Source organism: Nelumbo nucifera, chromosome 1, assembly GCF_055504915.1.
Source record: "Nelumbo nucifera cultivar China Antique chromosome 1, China Antique-T2T, whole genome shotgun sequence".
Classification (NCBI taxonomy): Eukaryota; Viridiplantae; Streptophyta; class Magnoliopsida; order Proteales; family Nelumbonaceae; genus Nelumbo; species Nelumbo nucifera.
This window is the reverse complement of record NC_142649.1, coordinates 74,328,155-74,339,963: the sequence shown is the minus strand read 5'-3', so window position 1 is coordinate 74,339,963 and position 11,809 is coordinate 74,328,155. Positions and strand designations below refer to the sequence as shown.

The 11,809-nt window shown below is 34.8% G+C and overlaps 1 protein-coding gene across 4 annotated transcripts; it reads right to left on the bottom strand.

Moving 5' to 3' along the window:
* Positions 1–2,974: 2,974 nt before the first annotated feature.
* Positions 2,975–10,983, bottom strand: LOC104604920 (cysteine-rich receptor-like protein kinase 25). 4 transcript variants are annotated; one of them, XM_088904031.1, is made up of 8 exons: positions 10,641–10,982; positions 9,992–10,385; positions 9,310–9,435; positions 7,312–7,433; positions 6,941–7,151; positions 6,349–6,586; positions 3,804–3,951; positions 2,975–3,621 (listed from the first exon to the last, which is right to left on the bottom strand). In XM_088904031.1, the coding sequence occupies exons 1-8, from the start codon at positions 10,791–10,793 to the stop codon at positions 3,316–3,318; spliced, it is 1,698 nt and encodes a 565-aa protein (XP_088760157.1). In that variant the 5' UTR covers positions 10,794–10,982; the 3' UTR covers positions 2,975–3,315. The 4 variants fall into 4 exon arrangements, with proteins under 4 accessions (XP_088760157.1, XP_010267800.1, XP_088760154.1 ...); XM_010269498.2 differs by having other exon boundaries at positions 9,992–10,983; XM_088904028.1 differs by having other exon boundaries at positions 2,975–3,504; positions 9,992–10,983.
* Between the last annotated feature and the right edge of the window lie 826 nt (positions 10,984–11,809).

Below are 11,809 nucleotides of genomic sequence, written 5' to 3'. Positions count from 1 at the left end.
CATAACAAAACAGAGTTGGTGAATGAATGAACCGTACACTTATGATCAAGCTAGAAGCATGTTAAGTGCAATTGGTCTGAAGCGTGCTTTTGGGCAGAAGCAGTCAATACAATGTGTTACTAGTAAATCGCTCTTCCACTAAGACACTTGATTGCAAAGTTCCATAAGAGGTATGGTTAGGAAACCCTGTTGATTATTCTTTCCTATGCACCTTTGGTTGTGATGCTTATGTTTAGATTCCTAAGGAGCAAAGGACCAAGCTAGATGTAAGGTGCAAAAAGTATATTTTTCTTGGCTATGCAGAAAGTACAAACGGGTACAAATTGTAGAATCATACTACTCACAAGATAGTTATTAACCAAAATGTTTTCTTCAATGAAGATTCGATGTAGAAAAAAAATATATAATCAAGTTCTGAGATAACAGAGAATGTTGAAGTGAAATCTTTTCAAAGGATTTAAGAGTAACAAATTAAGGCAACTGTTGATGAAACTGATGAAGAGCATGCTAAAAATTTTGAATGAGAGACTCATGATGATCAAGGTTGATTGAGGAGAGCCACAAGACCTTCTATCTGGCTTTAGGATTATGTAACTGCTTATGCTTAGATTATAAAAGAACATAAGCCTTGTTCATAACAGGAAGCATGCAAATGTCTAAATGCTTGTCATTGGCAAGTGGCTATGGAGGAAGAAATGGAAGCTCTGAAGAAAATCAAAACTAGGAGTTAGTTAAACTACCTAAGGGTCAAAAGGCCATTGGTTATAGATGGGTATACAAACTTAGAAAGGACACTGCTTCAATATGCAAGAATCCAAACTAGTTAGTATCCTATTTCCTATTGGTTGCAAGTTATCTTCAGAACAATCCCCTAGTACTAAAGCTGATATGACAGAGATGTCCCATATACCATACTCAGAAAGCCTTATGTTTGCCATGGTGTACACCAGACCATACATTAGACAAGTAGTGGGAGCAATCAATAAATTCTTAGCAAATTCAAGAAGAGATCATTAGACTACGGTAAAAAGAATCCTTCATTATTTGAAGGGTACTTCTGAAATCTCCATTTGTTATAGTGGCCAAAGCTTGAAGCTATTTAGTTATATAGATGCAAAATATGCAAGATATCATATTAATAAAAAATCAACTATTGTCTATGTGTTTCTTTAACTAATGGCACAATGAGCTAGGCATCAAAGTTGCAATCTGTAGTGACCTTATCTACAACAAAATCAGAATATATGTCAGCTACACAAGTATGCAAAGAAAGTATTGGCTAAAGAGATTGTTTGAAGAATTCCACATCAAGCAAGAGGTGGTGACTATTCATTGTGTTAGTCAAAGACTCAAAGCGCATTACACTTAGCATGAAATCTTGTTTTTCATGCTTGAACCAAACACATTGATGTACAGTACCACTTTGTTCGTAAAGTAGTTAAGGATGGGCAGATCTCATTACAAAAGATTCACACCAACGATAACGTTCTTGATATGCTAACAAAGCTTGTGATGAGAGAGAAGCTTATCTGGTGCAAAACTTATCTAGCACTTGAAGCCACCTAACAAAAGATGATCAATGGTTATTCTCAAAAGGGTTTTTCACTATAAAAATAACCTTCAAGTGGGATAATGTTAAAGTACAATAGGTGGACCAATCGGTGGCTCACCGAATTAACAAAACAGTGGCCTATCGATTGAGCCCACCAAATTAGAATCAGTGGCCCATTGTATGAATCCACCTTTTGTTATTATGTAGCGGTGAAGACTATTTTACCACTTAAGTATTAAGTCTTGAAAATTCCCATTATACCCCTCTATACAAGTATAAAAAGAGGTCCCCTCTTCTATTCTTTTCATTCCATTTTCATTTCATTCATTGTATATAGTGTATTGATAAGAATGTAGTGTTGGGTATGGGTGAGGTTCTGGTGAGGTCATTTTGGTATTGTATTTTCTCTTGTTTATAGTGAAGAAATAAAACTCCGAGTTGCTGCTCATGGATATAGGCAATTTGGCTAAACCACGTTAAATTTAGCATTCTCTCTCTCTTCTTTCTTTCTTTCACTTTCTTGCTATTTGCATTTGTTTCTTTCTGTGCACATACAAATTATATTATCCATTGTGCCATTCCCACAACAACTTTAAATTGACAGCCATTAAAAGCACCACTTTAGCTAAGATGCATTTAACATCTTACTATGCTGATATATAAACAATGCAACACCAAGCATTAAAATACTAAATAGAGCAACACCAAGCATAACAAACACAAAAAGAAAGAAAGAAACAAGCTAGGGGAAGAAAGAGAAAAAAACTTAGCATCTGTTTGGCATTGATGCTGTGGAGCACTGTTTGCTGATATGTGAGACGTTGGAAACACAATTTTCTGAGAAAACGATGTTTTTTTTTTTTTTCTTTTTGGAAAGGTTTCTGCTAGGTAGGACGTTTCTTGGAGCAACAACAATACCTTCTGTTTGGTACTAGTGCTCCATATTTATTTTCAGCATTGGTACCCAATTTAGGAAATCAACGTCACTGCCATATCATGTCCTTGTTAGAAGCAACAAGCTCCAATTTGAGAAAACGTCGAGTTCAGCATACTCCAAACCACGCCTTCTTGATTACTAAGGCATGACTTGGAGCACCGTTTTTTATGGAAAAACGGTTCCAAACATATTAATGTTTCCTAAAGCATTGATTTTTCCAATGTGGTTTTGATGTATCACCATTTTCTGGAGTACGGCATCCATGGCAAACAGACGCTTATAGGTCTGAAATAATAACAGGAGGAATTGAAGATCAACATAACAGAAACTTGATGTAATAGCACGCCTAGCAAGATCATGGCTGACGCTATTTGATTGACGTGGAGCCCAGAAGAACTTAGAATTAATCTTTACCTGCAACAAGATTCAGAATATCTTTGCAAATAAACCAAATGTCTTTATAGCAAGTTTAAAGAGACATCACATTTTCATCAAGTTTAACTCTTGATGTTTATTAACTCTTGCGATCAGAATATCTTTGAAATACTGTTTATTAACTCTTCCGATCCGATTCAAACAGCACATTTTCATCAGGTTTAAAGAGGCAGCAAAAAGTACAGCTTCTTTCAAGGTCTTTGCTTCAGCCACTACTAAAGCAGATGAGGCTCCACAGGGCCCTCTCTTGATACCCCGACAGCATTCTTCAGCTTCGTCTCTCACCACAGCTCCAAAGGAACTATCATTCAAGAAACAACCATCTAGATTTACCTTCAAAAAGCCAGCTCCGTGGGCTGACCAGATCACTGGAAGCTCTTCGCAGGCCTCACTACCTGGGAGCTAATTCTGTATTTGTGACATCATTCATAGACTCTGGTATTGATCTACTTGTAGATTGAGTTGTTTCCATTCTTTCGTATCCCAAAAATGCTGGTCGCTGAGGCAATTCAAGAGCGACGGAATGAATATTCAGAGTGCGTGCTATCGTTGCCATAGTAGGTCTCTGATCTACATTATCCTGAACACACAATAACCCAATATGAATGCATCTCATCACTTCTTCTCTTGAGTAGAACTCCCTTAAAATTGGATCCAGCAGTTCCGAAGCTGTTCCTTCATTCCAATTCCTCCAGGCCTATAACAGTTCAATTAATATATTATGTAATTTGTTAGTGACCTCTTCTGGATGTATTGTTGTGAATGGAGAATAAATTGCTGTTACTGAAATTCTGGCTTCTTTCTATGTAAAAGATAACAATCTATGAATTATCATACCAAATAAAAGGGATTTACTTGAAATTAAGGATTTATACTTACAAAGCTTAGAAGATACTCTGCATACTCTGAATGATAGAAAGAGTTCTTCTTGCCAGTTATAATCTCTAAAAGCAAAACACCAAAGCTATAGATATCAGATTTGACGGAGAACAGTCCTTGCCTCACATATTCCGGAGGCATATAACCACTGCAAGCAATTATAGACAGGAAAATACACTCAGTCATGAACTTTAAATCTGATTGAGATCATTATAACACCACCAGAACCTGATATTTGGTCATTCTATATTTCTCTATCTTACTTTACCACTAGCTGTAAATATTGTCATATAACCCATTCAAACATAAAATATTAATGTTCAAAGAATCAGTTCAGGCATCTATAACTATATACTTCAAGCATTGTGAAGATGTATGGAAAGTTGATACATGATTTGCTTTTGGCTTGACAGGTGTTCCTCCATTTTCTTCTTATTCTCTCTCTCTCTCTTACCTTGCATTCGAAAATTACAAGAATATCATATAGAAGAAGAATTCAAATCAGCCCCCCACAAGACAGCACCCCACAATGTCCTACAACACATCCCTACCGTGTAGTAGGAACATCTCCTGCGAATACCTCATCATTTATGGTACTATCATCAGGAAATGTTCCTAGTACACGGTGGGGATGTGCTGTGGGACGTTGTGGGGTGCCGTCTTGTGGGGGACTGATTTGATCTCCATCGAAGACAACCTCTCTCTCTCTCTCTAATTGATTCTATAATATTTAAGGCAAATGCACCTTATTTATCTTGCCATGTAATTGTCTCTATGATATTCAAAAATTACAAGAGCGTCACATATAAGACAAACCTCCTTATTGAATTGATTCTATGGCATTTGAAAATTACAGGAGTGTTACATACAATTATTTATGTTTATGCCATCTTATCTCAATTTTTATTTTTTCATTTACTTATTTTATTATTATTATCTAAACATTTATTTATTTAATAAAATTAAATAAACTATTTATTTTAATCATATGAATCAATAAAATAAAGGAGATGTGACATTGAGTGAAAGATTTTAATAAACATTTATTTATTCATTTTTTTTACTAAATTATTTATTTATTTAGAAATAATTTACTACCAAATTATTATCTCCCCTTGAGTTCATATTTAGGGTTGTCAATGAGTTGGGTCTAGCTTGAGATAGCCTATACTAGTCTCATCCCAATAAACTTTTATTTTTTATTTTATTCAACTTAATAACTTATTATATAAACATGAATTTATTTAAGAAAAACTATGGCTGAACCAATGAGTGAGGTCTATCCTTGTAGAGCTAAATTGATTGAAAATAATTATAAAAGTTTTGATTCCATGATTTTTCTTTGATTAATTATTGGATTGATTCAAGTCTAGAACCAAATATTTTATGAAAAATATATTTTTTTCTTGTAATTTCAATCATGTTTCATGTTTGAAATAGTAAATTTGATAAATAATAAATAAGATAATATTAGTCAAAAATGATTAACTTATTAACATAAAATTAATCAGTATTATTTTAACTATTGTTTTCAATATAATCATGTCTATTATTTGATCTGAAATAAATAATTTGTTCATGACTGGTTCTACTTAGTCCTAACTTATTGACAACCCTAAACCAAATTGGATCCCACTATAGTTATTTATTATTTATAATAATATAGTTTATAGTTATTTTATTTAAAAAGTATAACCTAATTTATTATTGTATCTTCAAATGGGAATTTTCAATTTTTTCCCTACAAAACAGGGACTTCCCCACTAATCAAACTAGAAAAGGGAGAGGTTCCCAGGTCAAAGATGAAACCATGGGAAGTAATAAATAGAAAATATTATATAATATATATAACATGTAATATATAAAATTATATAACTATATACAAATTATATAATTGTATTCTACTATAGTTATAGTTTCAATTTTTTATACAAAAATTTGAGATTTGAAGTTAAAAAGGCATTTTTAGGACAAAAATATAGGTTAGGAATCTTGCAAAACAAGCCATGAACGAAGAAAATTCCAGTCCCTTTACTCAGTTATCTGAAATTCCATGTCAGCTCAGAATCTTGGGCCTGTTTGGTTCATGGGGAATAGGGGTCTAGAATTGGAATCAGAATGGATTATTCTGATTCCAACTCTTTGATTGGGTGGAATTAGAATCCAATTTTCATTCCTAGAATAGCATTTCCCTATTTGAGGCAATGGTCATTCCCTGCCCTTCTTTTGAGAATGAAATTTTATTCTTGTTGATTCTAATTTCTATTCTTATTCCTGTCTGAACCAAACAGACTATAGGAACACACTATACTGATTCCAGTTCTAATTCTAGAACCAATGAAATCCCTTCTTATTTGGGTGGGACCAAGTGGTTGAGGGAGAACTTACTGTTTTTGGGGTTTAGGGCAAAATGGGTTTCGTCCTCCCCGGTATCTTTCTATACTATTTTTTTTTTATTAATGATTAATAAAATTTCTAATGCTGGCACCCCTCCAACTAAGTAAATTTTGGGGTCAAGAAAAATAACTAAACGGTGAAGGCTTACAATGTTCCAACAACTCTATTTGTATTGGCTTGAGATTGATCCATGCCAAAAATTCTTGCCATCCCAAAATCAGATATTTTGGGGTTCATATCACCATCTAACAAGACATTGCTAGCTTTAAGATCACGATGAATAATCTTGAATCGAGAATCTTCATGGAGATAAAGAAGGCCTCGAGCAATGCCTCCTATAATCTTGTAACGTGTTGGCCAATCCAAACATGCACGTTTATCTGAATCTGCACAATTAACCAAAACCAGTTAGAGATTTAGGATATAGGATTTTAATAGACAGACCGCAAGCTTATGCTCTCTTGTGTACGGCTGTAATGGCCGGTTGGGAGACATTGTTGCAACCGTATTTTGGTAGCTGATCTGAACCCACGTAAGGATGAGAAACAGCACTAGATCAGAGTTTAAATGACGCCCCACAGGACGTGCCCAATAGCACATCTCAACTATATAATGGGAATATCTCTTAATGAAAAATATAAAAAATGTTTTGTGTATGTGAGACACCTGTGGGGTGCTGAATAAATCAGCTTGTCAAGAAGCATAAACGATGGTTGTTTGAAAGATTAAAGAGAACAAACCAAATAGAAAGTAGTCGAGGCTTTTGTTGGGGACAAATTCATAAATAAGTATCTTTTCTTCTCCTTCTAAACAAAATCCCAATAACCTAACAAGATTCCTGTGTTGAAGCTTGGCAACCAATACAACTTCATTCTTAAATTCTTCTGCTCCTTGTCCTGAGCTTTTAGAGAGCCTTTTCACAGCAATTTCTTGTCCATTAGAAAGTTTACCCTGACAATGTAATTCATCATAAACAGTTATTAGCCTATTAAACTTATTCTAATTTCGTGATATACCTTAAAGAAATGTTCAACATGCAATCAGACTTTATCGTAAAATTCTTTTTCATTTTTCTGAATTTTAATCACTGAATATGTTTAAATCTCCTTACCTTGTAAACCCAACCAAATCCACCTTGACCAATTTTATTGTCGTGAGAGAAGTTGTTTGTAGCTGCTATGACTGTACTCAGATCAAATTGCAACGACTCCACGTTTATGATATCATTCGCATCTAGACCAATATAAAGAGAAAAGAATAAGATTTTAAAATGGACCAGTGAGGGGCCCCAGCTTTGCAAGGGGCAAATGGCATGATAAAAAATTAATGATATAAGAATCTTTCTAAATTTTAAATTGTATTTTTAAATAAAATAAAAATAAATTGCTGTCATTAAAATAAAAACATTGAAATTTTTAAGAATAAAACCAATATTTAATCCAAACAAATCCAGTAATTTTTTGTTGTCTATCTCATCAATAACTCTCACTTATACCATATGTGTTTCTTAAGTTTTAAAATTTTTGTGTTTTCTTTTTCTCTCTCTCGTTTATCTCCTTCTCTCAAGGTAGTTTTTATTCCTTTTTGTATATTTTTTGGTAAAAGACTATAACCATACCCTATGTTTTCTTAAATTGACTTACAAGTAGCTTAGGTTTTAAAAAAAAAAATTAAATATGCCTTACGACTCTTTTGCCCTTCATTTTCATTTAAATTTTCAAAATATATCCTGGATTTCTCAAACTCTTTTGTCCTTCTAAATCATACAACATGGTCAGATTTGGTACTATAGAAGTTTTGTTTAGATCCAACCAATGACAGAAACGATGCAAAATGGGTTATATGAAAACACACCTGCAATATGTATTTCCGTGGACAAAAAAAAAAATCTGGAAATTAAAACAAATTCATTTTGCAAACCTTAAATTAAGTTTAAATGATTGAAATCCAATTTAGCAAATAAATGGCATCACCTTAGTTAATGCCCTTGTGATTCAAATGCTATGCCAATTACTAAATTATAATAATTCCATTTCACATGAAACCCAAAAATACTCTAAGTGAATCGTTGAATCTCTCTCTCTCCTTTTGTCATCTTATTTTGTTAGGTTAACCAATCCATTGGTTTATCTAACAAAATAGGATTTTTAAAATTTTAAATGACCTTATATGTGTCTTTTCATTGACCCCAATAAGGTATATTTAAGTCATTTTAAAAAACTTAAGATATATTTAAGTCAATTAATAAAAACTTAGGATATGTTTAAACCTTTTACCCTTTTTTTAATATTTGAGAGATAACACACATCACCTAAACATGTAGATTGAAAATGTGTAAAATCATGCTTTTTAGAGATTATTTTCAACCCATTGCTGACGTAGACAATCTAATCATTCAAACTAGGCACTTGAGCCATTGACCCATTTGAAGTCATGGTCTAATTAATTTGATCCTAACAGTTGAACCGATTGCCTATGACTTGAAGGTAAAAATGGTTCAGAGATCAGATTTTACAAAACATTGCTCCCCCCGTCCCAACAATTTCTCCTAATCTATTTCTTCCCTAGCCAAAACAGTCCTCTTCTTTCCCCAATGAGATGCATGAGTTTTGTTAAGCAAGTGTAATGAAAGAATAAAAACCAAAAAATGTTTTTTATATTATATATATATATATATATATAATATAATAACTATAAGAAAGCAAAATAATTCAACGATGCATGGGCTTACTTTTATCAAGCTTTTGAAATAATAGAAGCATGGTTTTTAAAATCGGATTGAACTGGACGGTCGAACTAGAAAAACTGAGGACGGGAACTGATCACCTGATCGATTCCATTTTCCCCCAAAATTGTTGATTTTGATCAACAAATCTTTAAATCGGCTGGTTAACCTGTCAAACTATTTTGATCATTTCTCAATTTTTTTAAATTTTTAAAATTTTTGTCAGAACAGGCAGTTATTCAAGTTGAACGATTGGATCATTCAAACCAATAACCAGAGCTCTGACTGGTTCAGTCACCAGTTCGATTTTAAAAACCATGGACTGAAGTATATATTGAACCCCGAATGAAAAATGAAGATTTCGTAAAGGAATTGAGCTCTTACCACCTATCATTTTCTCTTTCTTCCTAGTCACCCAACACCAGCTGAGTGTTGATAATAGCAACACTCCAATGGCAATTGAAACAGCAGTGGCAAGAATAGTTCCAACTGATATCCGTTTACCTTTTTCTGCATTGGGAAGGTAAAAGAAAAAATTATAAAGGATATCATAGTCGGACCCTAAGAACATAAATTAGTAACTGTTATGGGTACAGTATAAATAAAATATATATATGTGATATAAATATATATTTGAAAGGTGTCCCTCTCCCTCCCCCTCTCAATGGTTGTGAGAATTAAATTCAATTAATTGTTGGATTTAGAGTACTAAAATAGGGAACAAAAAGGGTTCGACCATTTCTTTTGCTACTTGGATTTTTTTTTTTTTGGTTTTAAGGATAAATAGACTGCACTTGAGAAATAAAAGCAAAAACTCCAAAAATAATAACGATTCAAGGAAAAAAAAAAAGAGACCGAATCTACCCCCACAATGTCTCATACCAATATATCTCCAAAATATCGTCTCAATGATGACATCATCTGGATATTATCATCGGAAAATGTTTTCAAAATATACAAAGGGGATGTGCTGTGGGACGTTGTGGGGAATAGTCTTGTGGGGGCTTTGAACTCAAAAAAATTATGAAAGTAAAAAGAAACAAGGAAAAAAATCTTAACCCATCACCTGATTCACCTCCCATCGTATTACCGGTGTCTTTAGTTGGGGGAGCTGCTACATGATCAACAAGGAATGGATAAATCTCAAATCTCACGGTACAACTCACAGAATTTATATAGACTCCTTGTTGGCCATTACAACACTGATGAATCCTGTTAATAAGATGCTGGAGGCAAGAAGAGCAGCCAAGCTCCGTCAAATCCCGAGTACAATCCACAAAACCATATATAGTATTTTGAAGAGGCAGGTTGGTCTCGATCTTCCCGGCAGAGAACTTGGATGCCCTAGATGGCGCTGTAGATGAAAGATTGGCCAACAGTTCATCTAATTTTCTATTAAAAACATCCGTATTTGATGCCCTTTGCGTATGGTAACTAGCGTCCCAAATATTAGGTTCTTCCTGGGAAAAGAAATTGAGATTAGAATAGCGTAAGATGCATTTGTCGAAACGGATGTACGCGCCCTTCCTTTTGGGGCATCTCTGGACGATTTGTTTGCTGGAGGTGTTCAACCAACTCTGGCACTCATCCATGGCGATATCTCCTCTGCACTGAGCAAGTCCATAGACGGTGTCAGCAGGGTTGCCTCCATAGCTGGTGTTGAAGAAACCATTGCGGGAGCCATTGGAGACGAGGGAAGGGAGAAGTATATTCACCAGATTCTTCTCGAATTGGCTGCCGGATGTATAATTACCCGAGTCGAAGCAGTGGAGAAGGAAAGGTTCTTGAGCTCGAGTGTGCATCTGAAAGACAAGTAGACAAATATGGTAAAGTAGTAGCTTCATAGCACACGACCGAAACAAAAGCATATTTTTTATGAGCCCAGGGACGAATCTGTTTGCCGAGTTTCTCTCGTGAACAGCCTTTGTAAATTGTTACAGAAGCTGTACAAGAGTTGCAGCAAGCAATCAGCAGGAAAAGAATGAATAACCTCGCATTGATGCTGTTACCATAGATGGAGTTTATCTTTGGCTCTTAAAATAATGTAGGTCAAGTGAAAAGAACCCCTAATTTTTCTGTCCCATCCAATTAAAATGGAACACGCCACCCTCTCCCTCTTACCTTCCAAACTGACGGAATTCAGACGTAACGGCGGTCGGTACTCCAACGTTTATGAAATCTAATTAACGCTCAGCTTCTTTCTCTCTTTTTCATTTCCTCTCTCTTTTCTTCTCCTTCAACTCCCTCTCCACCGTCCCTGTACAATACTAAATCGCCCCTTCACTTATGTGGAGTCACATCCACATGTCTCCTTATTATGAGATTGGGCCAAATCACCCTTCATTATCCTCTTAGTTCTCAAATAATGAGAACAATCGACAATAGAACAAATGGCAAACTGAAAGATCTGCGAGTTCGCCTGTAAAGAAGTGGGAGGGTAAAATGGCAGATTGGGACAGAGAGAAAGTGAGAGAGAAAAAGAAACACGTGGATAAAAGAGAGAGGGGTTGGGCAGGTTAATAAAACCAGAATGATTTTTGGAGTCCAGACGGCCGTTAAATCTGAAACTCCGTTTAAATTTAAGTTTTAGGTATAAACGGTAGAGCGGCGATTTCTATTGGACGGGACAGAAAATTTTCTGTCCCCAGGTGACAGACGATGTGAGCTTGCATTCGCTTGACTGTGAACTGATGAACTTTCGACCAGAATTAACCACGTCACACATTTGTACGGCACTGGGAAAAACTAAACGCGTTATGACTTGTGACTTCAAAATTCAATGTTTGAAACTTTCACAACAAAGAAACTTTCCTTCCATCAACAACAAAATAAACCGGGAAACTCAAATCGAGGGCCTGCGATTTGTCAAAATTTAGATGGAGGG

Bases quoted from the DNA above. Each gene is read 5' to 3' on its own strand.
- LOC104604920 (XM_010269498.2), bottom strand. From the start codon at position 10,793: ATGCTTTTGTTTCGGTCGTGTGCTATGAAGCTACTACTTTACCATATT. The intron at 7,434-9,309 runs GTAAGAGCTCAA...ATATTGGTCTAG, and splicing joins GAAAGAGAAAATGATAGGTG to ATGCGAATGATATCATAAAC. The intron at 3,952-6,348 runs GTAAGCCTTCAC...AATTGCTTGCAG, and splicing joins AATAGAGTTGTTGGAACATT to TGGTTATATGCCTCCGGAAT.